The following is a 25,231-nucleotide window of genomic DNA, read 5'->3' on the forward strand; positions in this document are numbered from 1 at the left end:
AGTCAGCAGTTACTAACATACAAAGCCACATGACTGAAAAAGACAGCAACAGGTGAGAGAAGGGCTTGCCTTAGACTCAACCACAGAATAGACCTTTTTGTTGAAAAATACAAAATGTTTTTCTTCAAGACAGCTTTTTAGAAATGAGTTTGTAGTTCCAATGGACTTGAAAAATCAAACCAATCACACCAATCCTCATAGGCCATATGATACCCGCATTCTTCCAGGCAGGATGGAAACCATCCACCAATTACATCTTGCAGCTAGACAGGATATCTTCGACTAATCTCTTGTAAACCCAGGCATCACCCTTAAGCCGCTGCCTCCGGATGCCCACCACATCAGGTCTCTGCAGCTGGCACACTTCTAGTTCAAACTGCATTGTCACTTTGCCAAAATCAGACTGCGTTTGACACTTCAATGTGTAACTGTGAAAAACAGGGTAAGATGCCAGTTAGTAGGAACGCATGAATATTCTGGATAATACAAGAGGTTTCTAAGCTTCTAGGAGCTGGTGGGAAGATGAGCCATTATTTCACATTAAGCAGTATATTCTCTGTGCAGTTTCCAAACAGCCTTGCCTCAATATGTGTTAGTGATGGAGCGTGACTGCTGCTTTCCTAGAAGCTGAGTGAGGATCCTAAGAAGGAGACAGAAAAGGCTTTACCAGAACTCTCCCTGGCTCCAGAGAAAAGTCCTTTCACAGCTGTACATGTCATGCATGCCCAGAAGTCTGGCATTTTTTATGCAGCCTTTTCTACAGTGTAATCCACGAACATTAGATCATTTCCACAATGCTCACAACAAAGGAAAACAAGGGATATTAAGAGTATTCCCATCTCATAAATTTCTCTTTCATAAAAATAAAGCTGGAGCCATTAACCTATCAGAAAGAAACTGTTCTTCCTAAGTGTGGAAATTTTCTTAGTTTGGGCTTTTGGTTTTTTGAGATAGGGTCTTGTAAGCTGGGCATGTTGTACACACCTAGAATCTCTACACTTGGGAGATAGAGGCAGGAGGATCAAGAAGATCATCCTCCACTACATAGTAAGTTTGAGGCCAGCCTGAGCTACATGAGACTGTCTCAATAAAACAACAGACAGGATCTTTCCATATAGCCCAGACTAGCCAGGAACTCAGTATATAGTTTAGGCTAGTCTCAAACTCATAGTAACTGAGAGTTTTGAAAACTCAAAATTTTCCCAGCTCAGACTCACAGTGCTGGGAATAGAGGCATGTGCCACCATACATAGTGGAGATTTTTTTTTTTTAATATAAAAGGAAGAGTTTATTTAAACTTATGGTTCCAAAGGGGTGGTGATTATTTTTATTTATTATTTATTATGAGGTTTCACAAAATATCTGTCTTACTAACTTATTTACACTAAATATGGGGAAGGGCCTGATCCCTTAGAAATAAGCAGTCAATACCAGAAATGCCTTAAGGAAAACCCAGTGGTAAAAGCTCTTCACAGGAAGGTAAAGGGTAGAACAGTCTAGCCATATGGAAGACTGACAGGAATTCATCCTTCTTGGGGAGAAGAACGGGATATAATCGAGAGACGAGCATCGCATCACTGGAACACAAACTGTTGCCTTCTGCTTCGTCACAGATAAAAGCAAACGAAGTAAAAGAAGAGGGTCAGTCACCTCAAGACACAACACTTCTGGTGGCTCAGGAAGTTAGGAGAGCACAGTATTGGTTAGATTTCAGCTAGTTATCTCCTGCTGGGTCACATGCTGAGAGATCTCCCACAGGGCTATATGAGGTTTGGCTAGAGGTTCTGGGACCAGGGATAAGCCTCCAAGAACAAGAAGATCTAAGAGTAAGTTAGGGGAATGTGTTTTGAGAAAGCTGAAAGAAAACCATATGAGTAACACTTGCCAACATTTATAGAGTGTAAATAATATACATTCACAAGATTATCTTTAATAAATCACCCTAAGCCAGGCTTGGTGGCACACACCTTTAATCCTAGCACTTGGGAGGAAGAGGCAGGCAAATCTCTGTGATAAAGGCCAGCCTGGTCTACATAGTGAGTTCTAGACCAGCTGGGGCTACAGGGAGACCCTGTCTCAAAAAAAAGACCAAAAAAGGAGAAAGTCACAGAGGACCTACGTTCAGTTTCCACACCAACACAGTGGCTCACAACAGTCTGTAACTCCAGTTCCAGGGAATCTGACACCATCTTCTGACCTCTGAGGGCACCAGACACATACATGGTGCACAGGTGCACACATACACATGCAGGCAGTCATACACATAAAATAAATAAACCTTAACAAAAAAAAAAAAAAAAAGGGGGGGCTGGAGAGATGGTTCAGTGGTTAAGAACACTGGCTAGTCTTGCAGAAGACCTGGATTCGAATCTCAGCACCCACATGATGGCTAACAACCATCCATAACTACAGTTCTAGGGGATCTGACATCCTCTTCTGTCCCGCATGGACAATGCACAACACAGGTGCACTTACATACATGCAGACATAACACTCATACACATACAATAAATTTTTTTTAAATAAAAAGGTAAAATAAAGGCATGTTAGAAGCTGGTGTGATGGCATACACTTGTAACCCAGTACTTGGGAAGCTGATGCAGCCAGGCTCATGTGTTCCATGCCAGCCTGGGCTATATAGTGAGACTCTTTTTTTAAAGCATTTAAAAGACATGTATTAGTAGGACTACATTAGAAACAGGAAGAACTAGTGTGATCAGACAAGGCCTAGCTACTCAGACCATGAGTTCACTACCAAGGAGATTTGATGGCAGCTCAAGCTACAGCAGGACAGAGCTGGCAAAACAACTTCCTTAACCTAATGGGCTGCTTTAGTTTTCCATCAACTTAACACCAACTGGAGACACAGGAAGGAGAGAACCTCAAGTGAGGAATTTCCTCCGTCAGACTGGCCTGTGGGTATGCCTTTGGGGCATTTTCTTGATTGCTGATTTGAGGGGGGGAGAGCTCAGCCCACTACAGGCAGCGCCATTTCTAGGCAGGTAAGCCTGGGCTATACAGAAGGGGTGGCTAAGCAAGCCAGGGAAAGCAATGTTCCTCCATGGTCTCTGCTTCAGTGCCTGCCTCGGCTTCCTTCAATGATGGACTGTAAGCTGCCAGCCAAATCACCCGCCTCCCCGATTGGTTTTGGTCAGTGTTTTATCACAGCAACAGAAAGCAAACTAAGACACCTGCTAAAAACCCAACTCTAAAATAGCTGGTCATAAAGAGAAGCAATCTATAACTCTTTGATTGGTTCAAAGTGTCTCATTAATTTAGATTACAAATGATAAGCATTATTTCTAAAAAAGTAGAAAATTAAAGGAAATAGAGATTTTTTTTTTTTTTTTCTGTCATTTTGAGACAGAGTCTCCCTGCAGATTCAGCTGACCTGGAACTCACTATGTAGACCAGGCTGGCCATGGTCTCACAGAGATCTGCCTGCCTCTGCCTCTGCATTACCAGCTGGAAACAGAGGATTTTAAAAGGAAACAATAAATTCAGATTTTTCAATTCTGAAATGAAATCTAACCTTGAAAACAGAGACAGTAGGTGCTTTACAATCAAACAGAAGAAAATCAATTGTGAACAATGATACTATTGTAAAATCTTTCTGGAAAGTGGTAGAGACTACTTTTTTTAGGCGGGCGGATAGGGGAAGGGAATCCAAGCTCACAGGCAGTGAACCCATGGCGGCAGGTGTAGTCTTACCCCTTCTGTACAAAGTCAACTTGCTTCTTTGGAAGAATAGACATTAGCTCATTCAAGAGTTGGTCAGGATTCACTAATCTGGTTGTGGTCACGTTGTAATGCGGCTTAAAAAGAAAAAGAATGGTTGAGGAGTAAATCTTTACATCAACGCAAAAGCCCAGCAACATAACACCTTTTCAAAAGGAAATATTTCAGGAAAACAAACATTCAAAGAACTGACAGCCAGTTCTCAGTTGACTGGATTACCTCAGCACTGAAAGTCAGGAGAATCTTTATTAGAAACTACTCCATGCTATCCATATCTTATTATTGTGTTGTATATATACAGTGTGTGTGCATGCCTGTATTCCACAGTATGCATGTGATGGTCAGAGCACTTTTATGTGAGTTCCAGGGGTAGAACTCACATTGTCAGGCCTGTGCACCAAGTCCCTTTACTGCTGTCTCTCAAGACTCCTGCTGTCACTTCTACCCTGTATGTTCGTCTTCCTTTCCTATCAATTGTTTTTAATTTTTTAATTTTTTTTTTTTTTTGGTCTTTTTGAGACAGGGTCTCCCTATAGCCCCAGCTGTCCTGGAACTCACTATGTAGACCAGGCTGGCCTTGAACTCACAGAGATCCACCTGCCTCTGCCTCCCGAGTGCTGGGATTAAAGGCGTGTGCCACCACGCCCAGCCCGTTTTTAATTTTTAAAATTACATCTCATTGTGTGTATATGTGTGTGTGTGTGCATGCACATGTATACACCACCATACATGTGGAGGACAGAGGACAACTTGCTGGATGGAGTCAGTTCTCTCCCTCTACTACGTGGGTTCCAGGGATTAAACTTGGGGTGTCAGACTTGATGGCAGCACCTTTTCTTGCTAACCCATCTCACTGGCGTCCTATCAATCTTTTTAAAGAAGTATCAAACTGTGTGTAGAGGCACACGCCTTTAATCCCAGTGCTCAGGAGGCAGAGGCTGGTGGATCTCTGTGGCAACAAGACCAGTCTAGTCTACATAGTGAGTTCTAGACCAGTCTGGCCTAGAGTGAAACCTTGTCTCAAGAAAACAAACGGCTGGAGAGATGGCTCAGCAGTTAAGTTCAAATACTGTTTTTGCAGAGGACTCCAGTTTGGTTCCCAGCACCCACTTTGGGTGGTTCACAATAGCCTGTAAGTCCAGCTCCAGAGGATTCTTTGCTTCTCCCTCCACAGGCACCTGCACTAACATGCACATATCTACAGAGACACATAATTAAAAATAAAATAAATCTTAAAAACAAAACAAAATAAAACAGAACCTATGGCTTAAAGAAAAAGTACAAATTATTAAAGTAGTATCTCCCATACTAATATAGAAGAAAAACTCTAGGTGACAAATGGAAAAATCTTTTTTCCTTGAATAATAACCTATTTGCTCCAATCTGAGTTATAACTAGCAAAAACTAATGATATTGTTTCCCTTTCAACAAATTTACATTTAGAAATTAAGTTTTAGCCAGCAATCACAAGGCAGAAGCAGGCAGATCTCTGTGAGATCAAGGCCAGCGAGGTCTACATAGTGAGTTCCAGGTCAGCTGAGGCTACAGAGAGACCCTATCTTAAACAAACAAAAAATTAATTTTGGTTGTGGTAAATTTTGTGTACGTGTTGTATGAACCAAAGCATAACTGCATATATTAGATATGTGGTTTATTATATGTCAATTATAGTTCTATAAATGAATTTTGTTGTGGTGGTCTTTTTGATACAGGGTCTCCCTATAGCCCAGCTGGCCTGGAACTCGCTATGTAGACCAGGTTGGCCTTGATCTCAAAGAGATCTGCTTGCCTCTGCCTCCCAGGTGCTAGGATTAAAGGTGTGAACCACCAGGCCCAGTTTTATAAGTGATTTTTTTTTTTTTTTTATTTTTGGTCTTTTGAGACAGGGTCTCCCTGTAGCCCCAGCTGTCCTAGAGCTCACTATGTAGATCAGGATGGCCTTGAATTCACAGAGATCTGCCTGCCTCTGCCTCCCAAGTGCTGGGATTAAAGGTGTGCACCACCACATCCAGCTAAATGAATTTTTTTAAAAAAGCATCAACATAACATTTTGGGCTAGCAATATAGTTCAGGCATACAGTGCTCGCCTAGTATGCATGAAGACCTGATTCAATCCCCAGCATAACAAAAAAGGGGAAAGGAAAGTAAAAAATAAAGAAAATGCCACATGACTTATAATAGCCCAAATGATGTGCCAATACAGTAAACGCTGAAAGATGGGAGCCAAGTGGTCGGAGCTTGGGGACCTCAGCTTTAAGTCCTAAAGGGAACAAGTAGCACAGCCATGGCAGGGCCTTCTGTCTCCTGTCTCCGACATAGGGCTTGTCACCAAACCAGCTAACACCTCCAAATTACAATTTAAATTATGGCTTTTGTAAAACAAAGAATAATCTTAAACCAGACATATGATCCCAGTACTTAGGAGGCTGAGGTCTGAGAACCATAAGTTACAGGGACAGCCTGGGCACTACCACACATGACATTTTTGTTTTGCTTTGCTTTTGAGACAGGGTTTCATGTAGTTTAGCCTAGTTTCAAACTCACTGTGTAGCCAAGGATGGCCTTGAATGTTCTGGGATCACAGGAATGCATCACCTGCATCACCACCACCACCACCACCACCACCACTACCACCACCCCCCAGTACATTTATCTGTTTGTTTTGAGGTCCCAGCTGGCTTGGAACTCACTATGTAGACCATCCCAGGCTGGCTTTGCTCTGATAGTTATCAGTCTACCTCTGCTTCCTAGGTACTGGAATTAAAGGCCTTTTTTTTTTTTTTAAACACACCATGCCTTTTCTTTACAGTAGCAAGAAAACTTTATTCAAAGCAAATAGATAGAACAAGTCTGACAGAATAAGTCAGACATATTATCAAGATTGACAGCAGGCCTTAGAGTGCTCAAGGGCCATGATTGTTTAATATAAAAAGGCCAATCTGGTCTACATAGCAAGTTCCAGGTCATCTAGGGCTACAGGGAGACCCTGTCGTCTCACAAACACCAAAAAAAAAAAAAAAAAAAAGTTGGTGAACAGATCTGGGGATATAGCTGTGGGTAGAGCACTTGTCTAGCACCTGGCTTTGGTCCTTAGCTCTGTCAGAGAAGAGGGAGGAAGAGGGTAGCAGAAGAAAGATGAATTGGTGGGCAGAAAAAAGAAATTGGTTGCAAAGGTGAGATTAATTTTCTGCAGCAAGTTCTTTTCTGCAAAAACTTAAAGAACTAGAGAGTTAAAAGCTGGTGGGTGGAAGCTCATACCTATAATCCCAGCACCCAAAAGCCCAAGACAGAAAGAGGCAGCCTGAGCAACAGTGAGTTCTAGGCCAACATGCACTACAAAGTGAGACCTTATCTCAACAAAACAGCCAAACAAAACAGACCCAGGTATGGTGGCACACAACTGTAATCATAGCACTTGAGAGTAGAGGCACGAAGATCAAGAGTTCAAGGCCAGCCTCAGCTACATTGCAAATCTCAGGTCAGCTAGGTCACATGAGGTCCTGTCTCAAAAATAACAAAAACAAACAGTACAAAACAAAAAAGCTTAGGTTTAGTAATATGTCTGCACTCTCAGCACAGAGGACTAAGCTAGGAGGATTCCAAGTTCAAGGCCTGTCTGGGCTATATAGCATGCTCCTAGACTTTTTGTTGTTTGTTTGAAGAAGGTTAGAAATCCAAAACTAGATAGAGCTTCAGATCTATCTTTGTGATAGTGAGCACCATGGTTCTGCTACACTGGAGTTAAAATCTCAACACTGATGATAACAGTGACTTTAACACTGGAACAGCAAGCACATCACAGCAAAGAGCATTGTGACTGGAAGGCCCCAGCCCGTTGTAGAGCTTGCTTCTGTAGCTCAGCTCTATGAGGCTGCCAGTGGAGTCATTATTTCCAGATTTCCCAAGTACATCAGAAATCACTAGTGCTAGAACCTAGGCCTTCTCATTCCCAATACTGTATTCTTCTCTCCTCCATCTGAATGGATAGCCAGAATAGTAGCCAGAAAGCCAACTAATCCACAGCAGTTCCTACTGAACAATGCACTCACATTCCAAACAACTTCATAGGCGAATATTTCTAGAATATTAGCCAATAATGTTTGATAACTAGATTCTTAATAATGTATAGAGTTGAAACATGTTTCTTTAATTTACTTCTAATTTTTCAGTGAAATGGTACTAGGGTTTTCTTTTTTTTTTTTTTAAATCTTTATGTGAGTGTATTGCCTGCATGTACATGAGTGCACCCGTGTCATGCACTGCCGAGGAAGTCAGAAGAGGGCATTGGATTCCCCTGGAACTGGAGTTAAGGACAGTTATAGCCACCATGTGGGTGCTGGGAATCAAACCTGGGTCCTCTGCAAGAGCAGTCAGTGCTCTTAACTGCTAAGCCATCTTTCCAGCCCCAGTACTAGAGTTTTCTTAATCCCGAAGTTATGGTTTCAAATCCTTCCTGTCAATGAGACATGGGGACTCATGCCTATAACCCAGCACTTAGGAGGCTGAGACAGGAGGATTGCCACAAGTCTGAAGCTAGCCTGAGCTGTACATAATGAGTTCTAGCCCAGCCTTGGCTAAGAGTGAGACTGTGTCTCAAACAAACTACAAGCTGGACACAGTGGCCCACACCTGTAATATCACCATTTGGAAAGTAGAGGCAAGAGGATTAGGGGGAGAGAGACAGAGAGACAGAGAGAGAGAGACAGAGAGAGAGAGACAGAAACAGAGAGAGAGAGAGACAGAGAGAGAGAGACAGGAGAGAGAGAGAGAGACAGAGAGAGAGAGAGAGACAGAGGAGAGAGACAGAGAGAGATCCCATCTTCAATAGGTAGACAAACCTCAGAAAAAGGATAAATTATCCTAATAAAGAGCGGACTATAACATAAACTTCTCAGAGCTCTGCGTAAGTATAACAATACAATAACCATGAAGGCACGAGTGTGCCTTCAAGAGGGGGCACAAATGGCATTTCAGTAGTCGGTCAAGTATCCTGCCCAGTGCTCAGCATTTTCCTTTAAACTACCTGAAACTGCTCCAAATGAGGTTTGATGCAAAAAAGAATAAATGCAAACCCAACTCCCAATTCATAAAACCACAACTATCTTCCCCTCCTCTGGGCCTGTCTGGGAACATCTTTTGTCACAGCACTGAGCCCAGCATGTCAGAGGAGCATCCCAGCCTGTTTTCATGGTCATTCTATGAACTCTTCAAGGATGTGAGCTACATCTTATTTATCCTTTTACTTCTTCCTCCATTGCCACCAAACCAAAATGCCATTCATTCAATATTTGAATGGATGCTCAGAGAGGACCCGAGAAGAAGCGGTTTATACCCACTAATAGTTTATTTTTCCTTTCCTTCCCCACCAAGCATATTGTACACACCAGTGACAGATTAACCCTTTCAAAGCATAACAGATCTATTAAATGAGACCCAAATCTCTTAGCTAGGCCCTTAAGGGCCTTCAGTCTACCTTCCCACCTGTCACTTACTATTTTCCTCACACACACTACACTCAAAGTTCAAATTAGGGCCTGCAAGATGGCTCTAATTTGGTGCTGGAGAGATGGCTCTTGCAGAGGACCCAAGTTTGATTTCCAACACCCACATGATGGCTAAACATCCATAACTCCAGTTTCAAAGACCTGGACGCCATCTTCTGGCCTCCACGGGCACTGCATGCACATAGTGCACTTACATGTAGGCAAAATGTTCCTACACATAAAATAAAAATAAATAAATAATAGAAATTTAAAGAAGAGAAAAAGGCCAGCAAAATGGCTCACTGGATAAAAGCACTTGCTGCACAAATCTGATGACCTGAGTTCAATCCCTGGATCCCACAGTGATAGGAGAGAACCAATCACTTAAAGTTGTCCCCTGACCTCCACACACATCATGGCATGTGCCACCTACACTCCTACATACATCAAGGTCACACACACACACACACACACACACACACACACACACACACTTTTTAAAAGTTTTAAAAGAAACGCAGTCCAGCCAGGTGTGGTGACAAGTGGCCCATGCCTGTACTGTAATCCTAGCACCTCAGGAGGCTCTGGGAAGAAGACTGCTTAGGCTAGAGTGAGATTCTGTCAAAGAAAAGGTACAGGGCTAGAAAGAAACCCAGTTAGCAGCTTCGGAGTCTGTATAAAAGTCCACTTACCTTTAGCCTTCTTGGCCCATCTTTGGCAGAGCCCTTCCTTTTGCTCCTGGTAAGCACAGTGATGACCTTATCCAATCCTCTCTCAAGACTTCCAAACACTTTGGTTCCTTTTCTTTTAGGAGTGCCCTCCATGTGTGCCTGGTTGAGGTCTACTTCCACCGAGCGGCACCTTAGAAAACAGCGAAGCACTAGTGGCACTGGGCCTCTGTCCTGCTGGGGCCCTCACAATCCTATGCCTATCCCATTGCATGTGCTGGGGCCTCAGGCAGATGTGCCAGACCCAGATCATCTCGGTCCTCCTCAGGGAAACTAAAGCCATCTCCCATGAGAGAGGAATCATCCCTCTCCCCAAAAACTACTTGTCCCCTCATTTTGTTTTACTTAGAGGATGCTAAGGATTGAAACTAGGGCCTCATTCATCCTAGGCAAGTACCCTACCAATGAGCTATTTCCCCAGCGTTCTTTTTATTTTTTATTTTGTGATAGGGTCTTTACTAAGTGTCCTGGCTGGCCTTGACAATCCTACTTCAGCCTACCAAGTAGCTGGGATTCCAGGTCTATGCCACCAGGCCCAGCCTTTCATTCTTTATTTAAATCCAACACAGGAAAATGGAAAGAACAATACAATGAACACTCTCATGTCCTCCTAGGCTCAACAACTGCTAATATATGGCCAGTGGCTTTATGTGTATAAATAAATAGACTAAATGTATGTGCATGCTTGTTCAGCCATCTGAAGGTATTATGATACTCTGAAACAACTCAGTGTACATCTCTTCTTACCCAATCATGACAATGACATCAAGAAAATTAATAATTCCACAGCATCATCTAAGAGTCAGTTCACATTCTGTTTCCCCCCAGCATCCTCAAAATGGATCACTCATTAAGAAAACAGTTACAAAGACAATGACAAGTCACTTTATGCCTTGGGACTTTTCATCTAAGAGGAGCGGGTTGAAACCTAAGTTAGTACTTTCACCATCTAGGGGAATGTGGTCTGTTACTGGATACCTATACTCCACTGGCAGAAAAAAGTAGGCCTTGGGGAAGGAACTACACAGCCAGAGGCAGGGCCACCATCTTCCCAGCTTGCTATGCTTGACGTTAAAATACCAGTCCCACTGCTGATCAGCTTCATGATTTCACCCCAGGAGAAGGCTGGAGAACAGCTCCAGTAACCATTCTCAGCCACATACCATCGTCATGCAGACAGACTTAGTCTGAACACCATCTGTCATGGTTCCCCTTAGTCAGGTTTATCACAGATGAAAAGAGGAATCTCATTATCTACACCAAAGAACAAAGAGTCTGAAAACCAACACTTACCGCCTCTCAGGGCTAATGACATTTGTCATTAACTTGTCTGTTCCTGCTGAATTCACTGGAGTTTTACCTGGAGTTTCTTTCAGGCACTGCTTTCTAGCTATTAGGAAAACAATAAACAAAAACCGTATGTAGCTGATATACTGTGGCTCCGACATTCTATCAGTAATGTGTGCATCACTTCATTCAGTGACCCAGAAATATTGTAACCATTTGGCCAGAGAAGTTAAAGACTTTAATTAAGAAAATGTTTCCATGGGGCTGGAGGGATGGCTCAGCAGTTAAGAGCACTGACTGCTCTTGCAGAGGACCCAGGTTTGATTCCCAGCACCCACATGGCGGCTATGAACCATCCTTAATTCCGGGGGAATCCAAAGCCCTCTTCTGACCTCTGTAGCATTGCATGACACGGGTACACTCACATACATTCATACACATAAAATAAAATAATAAATAAATAAATATTTTAAAAAAGAAAATGTTTCTGGGGCTGGAGAGATGGCTCAGCACTTAAGAACACTGGCTGTTCTTGCAGAAGACCCAGGTTCAAATCCCAGCATCCACATGGCAGCTAACAACTGTCCGTAACTCCAGTTCTGGGAATCCGACAGCCTCTTCTGTCCTCCGAGGGCATTGCACGACATGGGTGCACTTACCTATATGCAAGCATAACACTCACACGCATAAAAAGAAAAAGAAAATGTTTCCAGGTAATCTATAATAAAAAACAAAAATAAATAAATCATTGGGTGTCATAAAGGACACTTGTAATCTCAGCACTTCAGGGTGTGGAAGGAGCAGGATTCAGAGTTCAAGGCCAGTCTCTGCCACATAATAAGTCAGGCCAGCCTGAGGTATAAAACATCCTGCCTCAAAACAAAACCCTTCCTCCCAAAAATCATTTTACCTTGCAAGTATGCTTTTTTATGTTTTGTTTTATTTTATTTTTTCTATGTGTGTTTTGCCTACATAAGTGTAAGTGCATCCGTGTTGTGCAATGCCCACGGAGGCCAGAATATGGCACTGGATCCCCTGGAACTGGAGTTATGGATGGTTGTAAGCCTCCATGTGGGTGCTAGGAACTATACCCAGGTCCTCTGGAAGAATAGCCAGTGTGCTTAATTACTGAGCCATCTCTCCACCCCCATACTTCAAAGGTGTTAATTAAATTCACAACTCTGTTTACTCCTGTTAGCCAGAAATTGGTTCCCTTTAGTAGTTTGACGAAAGTTATTTAAGAGAAGTGGGCTTTGTTATTTTTCTCTTTTGTGCCTTAATCTAGGTGGTATAGCATTTGTGACAGATGTACATCAACAAATCTGGTTACCATTGACTAATTTTTTGTTTATGACCTAAAATTTTATACTGTTAGGGATGTAGCTGAGTGGCAGAGCACTTGTCTAGCATGCATGAGGCTCTGGGTTCAATCTCCAGCAACACACACACACACACACACACACACAATCATACACACATATGCACTTTAGTGATAACACTAATAATCAAGTTTTAAAAAAGAATTGAAACGGGGCATGGTGGCGCACACCTGTAGTCCCAGCACTTGGAAGGCAGAGGCAGGGGAATCTCTGTGAGTTCAAGGCCAGCCTAGTCTACATAGTGAGTTCCAAGACAGCTGGGGCTACAGGGAGACCCTGCTTCAAAAAAGACAAAAAAAAAAGGAAGAATTGAGGAGCTAGTTTTGTTTTAATTATTAAGCTCTATTCTCTCTGGTTTTACATGAACAAGAAACTGAGAGTAATTAGAACTAGCAGTAAAATGGTTTTCATCTTTGAATACTGAGGGTGTGCTACCATGCATAACTGCCCTCTGACGATACCACCGCCTAGACTGCACAGGAGTCACAACCAGGAAACGAAAAGTTCTTGTCAAAAAATAACTCACAGTAAAAGCAAGATGCACTAACGGAAGCTATCCTATGCAGCTTCAGACACTTGCTCTGAAGCAGCTCTCTGGTTAAAGAAAAATAGCCAAAAATTGCTTTTAACCAACACAATCCCACAGAGAGGACATAGGTAAACTGATGACACTTCAAGATTATGAAATAAATTTCAAACTATCCACATTTGAAAACCTCTAGAATCACATAAAAAGTATCAATAATGAAAGGAACTATGTTGACAAATTTTTGGTGTGTGTGTGTGTGTGTGTGTGTGTATGTGTGTTAATTCCTGAATGGGCCAAGAAGGTGGCTCATTTGTAAAATGCTGGCTATGCAAGTATGAAGACTTTGAGTTCAGATCCTCAGCACCCACATTAAAAAAGAAAGAAAGAAAGAAAGAAAGAAAGAAAGAAAGAAAGAAAGAAAGAAAGAAAGAAAGAAAGAAAGAAAGAAAGAAAGAAAGAAAGAAAGAAAGAAAGAAAGAAAGAAAGAAAGAAAGAAAGAAAGAAAGAAAGAAAGAAAGAAAGAAAGAAAGAAAGAAAGAAAGAAAGAAAGAAAGAAAGAAAGAAAGAAAGAAAGAAAGAAAGAAAGAAAGAAAGAAAGAAAGAAAGAAAGAAAGAAAGAAAGAAAGAAAGAAAGAAAGAAAAGAAAGAAAAAGAAAAGAAAAGAAAAGAAAAGAAAAGAAAAGAAAAGAGGCAGCTGGGCGTGGTAGCAAACGCCTTTAATCCCAGCACTCAGAAGGCAATTGGATCTCTGTGAGTTCAAGGCCAGCCTGAGCCTGGTCTACATAGCTAGTTCCAGGCCAGCTGGGGCTGTTACAGGGAAATCTAAAGACAAAAAAAAAAAGCTTGCCTTGGTGACATGAGCTTCTAATCTCAGCACTGGGGAGGCAGAGACTATTAGATCTCTAGTGTCTGCTGGCCGGCCAGCCTAGCCTAATTGGTCCCAATAAGAGACCTTGTCTCACAAGGTAGACAGTAAATGACGCCCAAGGTTGACCTCTGGCATGCACACACACACACACACCCCTCTACCCCCAACACATATAAAATCCCTGAATGAATTAAGGTGAGCTAAGGTCCATCTTATCTCCTGCTTAACTTCTTGAATTTTAAAGGACATTGTAACCAGGCAAGGTGGTGCATACCTACAATCCTAGCACTTAGATCAGGTAGAAGCAGGAGGATCAAGAGTTCAAGGTCATTCTCACCTACATAGCCATAGTGAGTTGAAGGTTGGCCTGGACTACACGGACCCCGTCTCAAAAAATAAAAAATAAAATAGAAACAAATATATAAACATAAAAGATGATGCAGTTATAGTAAGAGAAATACCAACAGAGAGGGAACGCTGGCTGGGAACAGGTGAAACAGCAGTCACTTCTGAGTTCCTGCTATGTGCAAGTGCAGGCAGCCACACCAAACACCTCGTCATGCCAAACTGGTCTCTCATTTGGGAGAGAAGACTCTGAGTTGATGAAATGCAAAATGTCATTGAACTTCTGCAAATATTTGAGCAAAATCTTCCACAATATCTCCATGTACAAGCTGAAGTCTGATGTGGCTGCCAACCCCACTAGAAACCAGAGCACAACGGGAAGAAGGGGCTTAGCAGTTCACATGGCGACGTGTCAGAGTTTGGGTTCGTGAGGATCTCAGTATAGCCCAAGAGAAGGACAGTTGCTGGGGAATGGCTAGAAAAGCTTAGCTGTCGATTTTAAAAGTGACACAGACAAAAGATCAAGGTAAATAAAATTACCTCCAGTTCTAATGTATTCCTTCATTCAGCAAGTATGACCCTACTACCTAGCATGAAAGTCTGCAGTAAACGACAGCCTCTGCTGCAGGGTACACACTGCTTGTCCTGGTGAGACCCTATCCTAGCAAACTGGCTTCATATCTAGGCACTATATTCTAAGAGGAATACTGACAAAGTAGAATGTGTCCCGATGAGGCCAGCAACCAAAACACTGAGGTGTCTAAAAGGGAACAGCTTGAACAACTGGTGATGATTATACTGAAGAGGAAAGCAAGGGAAATGGGGTGTGAAAGCTGGAGGGGCATCAAGTACTTCCTCTACCCGCAGGGCTTGAGTGGTACTACAGCAGGGCAGAAAAGGACCAGATGCTAGGACGGAGAACCAGATGGGTAGGAGAGCTCGACAGAGACTTCAGCCTGAGTTATTCCAAGTGGGGCTGAAGAAGGCTAAGCCTGGATATACAACTTCAGGCAAAGCACTCCACTCCTGTGAGTCCCAGGTTCCTGAACTATGACAATGGGAGTTGGATTAGACAAGTTCTAAGTTAATATTCTATGGTGCTGTGATTCAGGACCAAAAAGGGGGGCTGGAGAGATGGCTCAGATTCAGGACCCAAGTTCAGTTCCCAGCACTCAAGTGGGGTAGCTCACAACCGCGTATAATTCCAGCTCAGGGGATCTAACACCCTCCTTGGGCACGTGGATACACATGGCATATACACAGACATAAACATAAATGAAAATACAGACAAACAAATCCTTAAATACAATACCATTTGAGGATCATTAAAAGTTAAGCAATATATTTTGATTCCTACTTAATGCAAATAACATGACAAAAAGGTAGCCTGATCGCCCCTGAAACCACACAGCAATGCTAGTCGTTTCTGGGAGGCTGTATGTTTTAAATAAACAGTAAGAAAAATGAAATTTGGGCCTTTAAATTACTGCTGGGTTCTCTTAGCAAATACCTTTTGTGGGTGTAGAGTAATGATCTGGGGTAGTGAGTATTTCTCTTCTGTACTGGTTCTTACTAACTGGAGTCTTTGGCTCAGGAAATACGAAGTGCTCTTCTTTCTTCACAGCAGACTTGGGAGTGCATACATTCTCTTTGTCCTTTAATTTATTTGCTCTGCATACTAATGGAGTTAATGATTTAGACTCTACATCATTTGATTCTGTCCAATGTTTCGTAAACTGGAAAGAAAAAGATACTAAATAAAACACATTGAAGAAGAAATGTCAATTCTTTACAATATGCACTATTTGCAAATTACCTTGTACTGTTCTTAGTAAAATTAAATACTATCAAAAGGGATACATTAGCAATACCAGGAAATTTAGAAATGTATCTTCTGTTCTCTGTACCACAGGTAGAACATCTCAGTCTGTTCTGTGGCAAGTAATTTTCAACAAGTTTCAGGCTAAGTATTTAAACCCATCCAGGATCCTAGACAACAGTGAGTTGTCTAGGACAACTTAGCCTCTAAGTAATGTTTCCTACACCTAGATTGCCATGGTTTGACTCACCTAATAGCTACTAAAAATAAAAGTTTTTTTAGTGATCAGGGCCAAAAAAGAAGTTAAAATACTCTTAACAGAAGGACTGAAGAGATGGCTCAGGTGGTAAAATGGCCACTGTAGAAGCATGAGGGAGGACCTGAGTTCTGATTCTAGCATCCATTTAAAGCTGGGTGTGATGGCATGTGTCCACAATCCTGGCATGGGGATGGGGGAAAGTGTGGAGACAGACAGATACTCAGAACTCACTGGCCAGCTGTTTTGGCTGATTAGTGAGCACCGGATTCAGTGAGAGACCCTGTCTCCAAAAGAGATGGAGAACAAAAGAGGCAGATTCCTGGTGTTGACCTCTGGCCTCCGCATGTACACATACAGACACGCACATTACACAGACGTCAAATAAGTAAAATAAATGAAAAAATACTCTAACAGAAATGACTGATAAAAATTATTTTAAATTCTTTTAAATTTATAACTGAGCTTACAAAACAGTAAGAAGAATCCTCAGAAGGCAGACTAAAAACAGGAACATGAAACAACATTGAGCCTTAGAGCCACCTCCCTACTGCCTCTGATAACCTGCCCCTGGACTCTACCAACCACAGGAACCTTTGGCCTCTGCAAGGTTGTAAGTCAGAGTCAAAGCACTCATAGAAAGCCAGGAAGGGCCATAACTAAAACAAAAAGGAGAATTAAATAGAAATGCACCCTCTAAAAGGAGTAAGAAGACAATGTGTGTGTCTTAGCTTTGGCTCTGGGGAAATTGCCTCCTTTAATAATGTGTGAATAAACAAAGAGCTCTTATGTAACTTTAGGGTCCAAATTCACACTAAGTGCATAATCAAATACCTTAAACCTAAATTTAGTGTAATATGGTCTGAAACTGATTGTTCTCTAGAAGGCTTCAATCTACCCTATCCAAAGCCTCCAACCCTTAATCTAAGCTTCAAAGAAATTCAAGAGTTCAAAGATAAATGCATTTTTTTTTTTTTTAAATTTCTAGGGGCTGGAGAGATGGCTCAGCAGTTAAGAGCACCAACTGCTCTTACAGAGGACCCAGGTTCGATTCCCAGCACCCACATGGTGGCTACGAACTCCAGTTCCAGGGGAATCCCAAGCCCTCTTCTGACCTCTGCAGCATTGCATGACATGGGTGCACTCACATACAGGCAATACACTCATAAAAATAATAAAATTATTTTATTTTTATGTCTAAGAGCTAGCTGTTCTTGCAGAAGACCCAGTTCAATTCCCAGCACCCACATGGCAGCTAACAACCATCCATAAACTCCAGTTCCAGGGGATCCGACGCCCTCTTCTGTCCTCCGCAGGCACTGCATGACGTGGGAGCACTTACACACTAGCAGGCATAACACTTATACACATAAAATAAAAATAAATAAATCAAAAAAATATTTTTTACAAAAGAAAAAAATAAAACCAAACAGGAACAATAAAGTTCTCCAAATGGAATCCTGCATTCCTAACTTTGCAATCACCAACTTCCCTGCCATTCATAGTCCAATAATCCTTCATTCATGCTTTCAGTGGTCTAGAGAGTCAATAAACCTACAAGCACTGACTTCCTGTTGGCCTAGATATGTGGATAATTGAGACATGCATTCTGCTTTAAAGAGTAACAAGTGACCCACCTGTGGTGTTTGGGGAGTTAATAAATTGTCTTCACACAACTGGTAGTCTATTAATCCAGCCACACAGTTATCATCACTTGCTGTCATGTCTTCCAGACTCAGATTCTTTGACTATTAATTAAAAAGAAAAAAGAAGTTAAAGATAACACTATGATTCAAAAAACATTTTATTAGCATTGCCTTTAAAAAAAAAATAACATGATTACATTGAAAAATTCTGTATTGCTTGAAGAAAGGGAGTGAATGGCAAATTTACATTAGAGCAACAATGACAAATTTCACAGCTTGGTAGTACAGTTTTATTAGTAAATAATATTGAAATATTATAGTACTTTGTTTCATTTATTATTATTATTGTTGTTGTTGTTGTTGTTATTATTATTATTATTTGGTTTTTTTGAGACAGGGTCTACCTGTAGCCATAGCTGGCCTGGAACTTGCTATGGAGACCAGGCTGGCCTCAATCTCACAGAGATTCACCTGCCTCTGCCTCCCAAGTGCTAGGATTAAAGGCATGTGCCACCATGCCCGGCTACAGTACTTTTTTTTAACTTCCCAGACTGTGATTTTTATCTCTAGAAGTTCAGTTAGGTAATTTGCATCATCTGTAGGGCACAGGTGAAGGTACACTGGGCTATAGAAGACTAATAGAAAAATGATGGAAAACTTTTTGGTGCCTGTAAATGGGAGAGGTTCAACATCAAGGTCTGGATGCCCAGAACCATGTATGGAGTCAAGACTACAGATGGCCCTCAGGGGAAATGGGAAGTCTATTCTAGAGAAATCAGTCCTCCTAAAACTAGAATCCACAAATGAGAGGGACCTCCCCTGTCCCCAGGATAAGCCCAACACAGAGGCAAAGTCACTGCCATGTACAACCTGGGAACTCAGGGGAGGGAGCTATGGGGGAATGCAGACACTCAGAGCAGGCTGAAACTGCTGCCCAACATTGGGAAGTCCTCCATCCTCCAATCTGTTCTACCATCAGTCTACTACCAAAGGAATGTGGAACCACGGCTCATGGTTGGAGACCAAAGCTCCAGGCTCATGTGAGAGGACACAGCTTCAGTTCATAGGAAGGGACCACAGCTCAGGCTCATAGGGAGGGATCCTGGCTCCAGCTCACAGGAGGGACCACAGCTTCAGAGGAGGCAACCAGAGTCCCAGGATCACAGCTCTGGCTCATGGGTGAAAATGACAGCTGCAGGCTCCCGGGAGGTATTATAATTTCAATTACACTTGTTCCTACTATTTTCCTGTCTCCATCACTCAGTCCACATGATTATACTTGTGTTTAAGATAGAGCATTTTGGCTTCTGTACAGTAAATGGAGGCAACAGTTACTTGCTGGCTTGAATTTCCCAACAGAGAAGCAACAATATTAGAGAATGCCACCTTTTTTTTTTAAGATATGGCATACTGTTTACTTAGCCTATCATCACCACACAGCAATACTGACAACACATTTGCAAATTTACAAGTAAACGGTTCTAACAAAGCAGAAGAGAGAAAGGAAGTAACTTTTGACACTCAGATACTTTACTTGTAAGAGTATATAGTAAGGGTCAGCAAGATAACCAAGCAGGTAAAAACACCTGCCTCTCAAACCTGGTGACCTGAGTTTGATCCCCAGAACCTACATAAGGTGGAAGGAGAAAAACAACTCCACAAAGTTACCTTCTGACCTCCACACACACTTGTGCCACTGCCCCCGCCCCCACCACACATACTAATAAAAAAATAAAACTTTTTGAAAAAAGCATATAGCAATATAGCATAGCATAGCTAATCATTTTGACTAGGAATAAATTAACCTTATGAACAATCTCCCACAAACAGGACTTTTTAGGGGCCCATACTAACACTACCACTAGAAGAGCTAACTTTCCTTCATTCTTTTCCCATGTGTGACTTTGGGACCATTTTTTCAAAGAATTTTTTGCCCCAATCTCTTTTATGAGATTCCTAGTATGTATGTATTGACACAGTTGGTAGCTTCTTAAGTTAAAGACTGTAAGGTGGTCCTCCCTTTTTTTTTTTTTTTTTCTTTTTTTTTTTTGTCTTTTTGACCGCAGGGTCTCCCTGTAGCCCCAGCTGTCCTGGAACTCACTATTTAGACAAGGCTGGCCTTGAACTCACAGAGATCTGCCTGCCTCTGCCTCCCAAGTGCTGGGACTACAGGCGTGTGCCACCAACCTGGCTAAATTTCTCCTTCCTTTTTTCCCTCAGCATCTTGTCAACTTGGCCACAGACGTTTACTTGAACTTTTAATACCTATATCCCTTTTTTTCCAGACTTATTGCTGATGCACTTCAAGGTCAAATCTTCTCATACCAAGACTACTTAAACAGTCAGTACGGTCTCTGCCACCAATCTCAGACTCAAGGCTGGTCCAGTCTGGATCTCCCAGTGGTTATCGCTCCCACTCTCTAAAGTCCCACAGCACAGCACTCATGCACAACCCATCATCTACTACAATGCAGTGTCAATGTCGGACTAATGCATGTGTTCTGCCTCAGCATGACCATTCCAAGAGCCAGCACCACACTTACATAGATCTGCTTCCCAAATCCAGCATGGAACCTAAAAGCACTAATGCTGGTGGTGAGTCAGACTATATTACTGTTTCACTGAAAGCACCATGAATTAAGTGGTAAATCAGAACTGTTCATCTTCTTATAAATAGCTCTCCAAAGAAAAAAGGCAATCCTATCAAAGCAAAAAAAAATGGGACAAAGAAACTATGAAACTTGTTCAAGGCTCAATGATTTGCATAAAGATCAGAAAAGAACCCGAGATTTGATTTCCATTTCATTTCTAGTCATTAAAATGTCTCTCTATCTGCTATAAAAGTTGATTCAATGATATGTCTGCCCAAATAATGAAATTATTAGGTAAATGTTCATTATATAGAAAGGAAGAGTAAACATCTTCCTAGATATTTTCCACTTGGCTACTTTACAAATCACAAGCAGCTCCATTGAGACCATGCCAATCCAGACACAAGAAAATCCAATGGTTGGGGAAAATGACCCAAACCTCTTAACTGGAGTGTAAATTAAAATTTTTAGTGAAGTAATCATTCTAAATATAGAGGTATCCAATACCTTCCTGCAATTACTCTCGTCAAAAGCAAAGCTCATATTTTTATGTCCTTCTGGACCCAAATAAACTTGAATGTTTAAAGAATTTAACAGAGAAGGAAGATTGACTGAGCACACAGGCAAAAGATGAACTTGGGCATGGGGTATTCACCAGCCAGACAAAACTCTCCAAAACCAAACTAGAACACTGTCTAGGAATGAGGGACCCTCACTTTACAGATTTCTTTACACAACAGTCACTTGCACTGATACTCTCAGTCCTTAGCTTGGTCCAAAGATCAAGTAGAGATTAAGTTTAGCAGGAACTTAAGATCCTCTTAGTCTGACAGCACATGACTACAAGAGCCAAAAGGAGAGATCGAAATGAGGAGTTAGAGGAAGCTGGGGAAGGGTGATTCAATAAGAGATCATAAAAGCAGAATTTTAGCTTTTTAAAAAATAATTTTGATATCTAAAGAAATAAAAAATGACCTCATTCACAGTCATCTGAGTTATACTGAATTCTATAAAGAGGTTCAACTGTGTCTCTGAGGAAAACAAAGATATGTTTTCTTTCTGTTGCCTTGTTTTGTTTTTTGAGATACTAGGGATCAAACCTAGGGCCTCACAGGTGCTAGGCAAACACTCCACCACTGATCAATAGCCCCAACTCCAAAGGTATATTGTCCTAATAGCAGAGTCATTAAATTGTAATCTGAATTAATCTGAGGGAAGATTATAAAATTCCATACTCATCTAATGAAGTATTCAAATAGTTCATATGTGTTTGTTTGTTTTGTAGGCAGGATCTCACTTTTTAACATAGGCTAGCCTGAACTCATTTATGTGGCCCATGCCAACCTTGGAATTCAGAGTAATTCTCCTGACTTGCCTCTGAAGAATAGACAGTTAAATTTTAAGCTGTAGGGAGGGGGCCAGAGACATGGCTCAGTGGGTAAAGGCACTTGCTGACAAGCCTGAGGACCTGAGTTTGATCCTGAGAACCCACATGGTAGAAGGAGAGAATCAACCTCCACGAGCTGACCTCTGACCTCCACGTGTGCATGGTGGCACACGTGCCTACACATGTGCACACACACTAAATAAAGGTAACGATTCTTTAATATTTAATCCATAGGAAATATAAAGCATCAAACAGAAAAGAAGTGTGAACATCTAGGAATGACACATTGCTTCCAATAATAAAGTCCTCCACCACTCTTCAATGCTCACAACAGAGGAAACTGAAATAAAGACAAAGAATCACAATTTGTTTAAAACCAACACTCATGGAAGGCATATAAGTTGCATGAGCTATAGCTATTGCAAAAACCTAAACCCAATGTTAACATAAACATCAAAGTGCTTATATTAAAATACATCATATAAAATGTGATGTATCATGTATTTATCGGTCTTACTTCCTGTGTGTGCAAGACCAAGCACATTGAAGTAGAGACAGGAAAGATGTGAAAGATTAACTATACCATCTATTTAGGTAGTTAACTACACCTATCTATAGGTTTATAGGTAAATGCTATTATTTCTTTTAGCCAATCTATTTCTGTAATAATCAGGATCTGCTTTTGTGGAGAAAAAAGAGGGGAAAGGGAGGTATTTTTAAAATGCCATATTCATTTCAAACTTTTAAAAGTTCAAGTTCAGACTCCATTTTTACACAAAAATGTTTCTTAAAGGGTAGAGCCCCTGCTAGGTCAACCACACTCCAGTGGGCAGCCACACATCCATGAGTGCATGAACAGCACAAACTGGACTCAATGGGTTTTAAATGGGGAAAAGATGAAGACATAGGACTGGAGAGATGGCTCAGCAGTTAAAAACACTGGCTGTTCTTGCAGAAGACGGGGCTTGAATCCCAGCACCCACATGGCAGCTAACAACTATCTGTAACTCCAGTCCAGGGGATCTGACATCCTCTTCTGTCCTCCATCGGCAGTGCACGACATGGGTGCACTTACCTACACGCAGACAATACACACATACACATAAAATTTAAAAATAAATAGATAAAATAATAAATATTTTTTAAAAATATTTTATTTATTATTTTTATTTTATGTATATGAGTGTATTGCCTGCATGTATGTAAGCGCACCGTGTTGTGCAATGCCTGAGGAGGTCAAAAGAGAAGCTAAGGACAGTTCGTAGCCACCATGTGGGTGTTGGGAATCGAACCTGGGTCCTCTGCAAGAGCAGTCAGTGCTCTTAACTGCTGAGCCATCTCTCCAGCCCCTAAATAAAATTTAAAAAAAAATGAAGACATAAAGTTGAGTGAGTTGGGAAGAAGGGGGTGGCTCTGGGAGGAGTGGCGGGGGGAAGTGGGGGTGAATCCATTTTATGAAACTCTCAAAGAATCAATTTTTTTAAAAAAAGACAAAAGAAATGTTTAAGTCAGCTGGATTAAGCTCAGTGGTAGATTTAAACAAAAGTTTAGACTATAAAATGTGTTACCTCTGGCTCTTTGACACCAGAAATTCAACTTCCCTGTGTTAGCTGCTCATGAACAAGCAGCCCAAGGCAGGAGGAGCAGGTGTGTTCCCACAGGAGGTTCTACACGTACCTTTGGGGTGGCACTGGTGGGTCCACAGCAGAAAGGTGGGGGCTGTAAGCGCACCGGTTTTCCCCGAGCCTTCTTGGCCAGCAGCAGAAGATAGGTAGCCGTGAGGTGGTCATACTGCCACTGAAGGAAAGGAGGTCAAGTGGTTTAGAATATTAAAGGAGAGTCTTGAGATGTCAGGCTTAGAATTACTGTCTTTTCAATGTACTAGAGATTAAAGACAAAGACAATGTTAGGTATCACAGCACCACACCTAAACCTTCCATTTCACAAGAATTTCTAACCACTTCTAAAGAAATGCTTCTTCTAAAAAATAAAAAAAAAATATTGAAAAAAAAAGCTATTTCTTTTGCTATTAGTTTCATGTTTCTAAACTAACTGCTTTTGTAGTCTTAAGTTTTTTTCAGCTTCAGGTATTATCTATAGATTTCTTAATATGGAAAATAAAGGAGCTGCTGAGATGGCCCAGCATTCAGTTCCCAGCACCCACATGGCAGTTAATAAGTGTCCATAACTCCAGTTCCAGGGGATCTGACACCCTCTTCTGATCTCTGCAGGCACTGCATGACATAGGCACACCTATCTAGAGAGAATACACTGATACACATAAAATAAAAATAAAATTTTTTTTGGTCTTTTGAGACAGGGTCTCCCTGTAGCCCCAGCTGTCCTGGAACTCCCTATGTAGACCAGGCTGGCCTTGAACTCACAGAGACCTGCCTGCCTCTGCCTCCTGAGTGCTGGGATTAAAGGAGTGCGCCACTACACCTGGCTATAAAATATTTTAAATTAAGAATTCCACTCTATTACAACTCCTTTCCAACACATCTTCTTCTTGTATCATACTACAATAATTTTATCATAATTTTAGCTAAATCATAAATTACAGTGTTTTGAATATGCAAATAGTATTTACAACTAAGTAGAGATAATATTCTAAATATTTAATTGGTATCCTGAAACAACCAGTCAGAATAGGGGTCAAGAGGTACTAAGGACACCTGCCATATCAATTAACCTTTGTAACGGTGGCATGTAGGAGTAAGGGAGTAGTTCAATGTGAGAGTGACTGCCTAGCATGTGCAAGGCCCTGGGTTAATCCCTAGCACCACAAAATAAAAAAATAAATTGTGAAAAGTAGGGAAATGGAGCCACGGCATCTATCTAAGAAAGGTAACAGGACAAGAGGGGGGATAATTCATTAGTTATTTACCAATCAATACACAAATATTCTAACTTCTTAATAATCAATACAGCCATGCTGGTTGGCTATATGGCCCAGCAGCTCAACCACATAGAGCCAAAGACAAAAAAAAAAAAAAAGCAAAACTAGAACAGGAGAAAGAAAGACCTGACATTCTTGCATTCTCCTTTTGCTTTTTAGAACTTTGTGTTCCTTGAGGTTCAAAATTAAGAAAGGGGCTGGAGAGATGGCTCAGTGGTTAAAAGCAATGGCTGCTCTTGCAGAGCACCCACATGGCAGCTCACAACCATGTGTAAC

At 41.4% G+C, this 25,231-nt stretch overlaps 1 protein-coding gene across 7 annotated transcripts in view; it reads right to left on the reverse strand.

Annotated features, from left to right (window-relative positions):
• Positions 1 to 148: 148 nt before the first annotated feature.
• The window catches only part of Melk (maternal embryonic leucine zipper kinase), an 80,226-nt gene continuing 55,143 nt past the window's right edge, over positions 149 to 25,231 (reverse strand). For 6 of the 7 annotated variants that reach the window (XM_029570744.1, XM_029570749.1, XM_029570746.1 and 3 more), the window contains 7 exons: positions 23,734 to 23,853; positions 18,070 to 18,180; positions 15,868 to 16,093; positions 11,243 to 11,339; positions 9,914 to 10,082; positions 3,712 to 3,815; positions 149 to 428 (listed from right to left, as the gene is read on the reverse strand). In XM_029570744.1, coding sequence (XP_029426604.1) covers positions 251 to 428; positions 3,712 to 3,815; positions 9,914 to 10,082; positions 11,243 to 11,339; positions 15,868 to 16,093; positions 18,070 to 18,180; positions 23,734 to 23,853 — 1,005 coding nt within the window. In that variant the 3' untranslated portion in view covers positions 149 to 250. The remainder of the gene's footprint in view (positions 429 to 3,711; positions 3,816 to 9,913; positions 10,083 to 11,242; positions 11,340 to 15,867; positions 16,094 to 18,069; positions 18,181 to 23,733; positions 23,854 to 25,231) is intronic. The other variant, XM_029570743.1, reaches the window with a different exon arrangement.

This window comes from Nannospalax galili, unplaced genomic scaffold, assembly GCF_000622305.1.
Source record: "Nannospalax galili isolate Female #2095 unplaced genomic scaffold, S.galili_v1.0 scaffold263, whole genome shotgun sequence".
Taxonomy (NCBI): Eukaryota; Metazoa; Chordata; class Mammalia; order Rodentia; family Spalacidae; genus Nannospalax; species Nannospalax galili.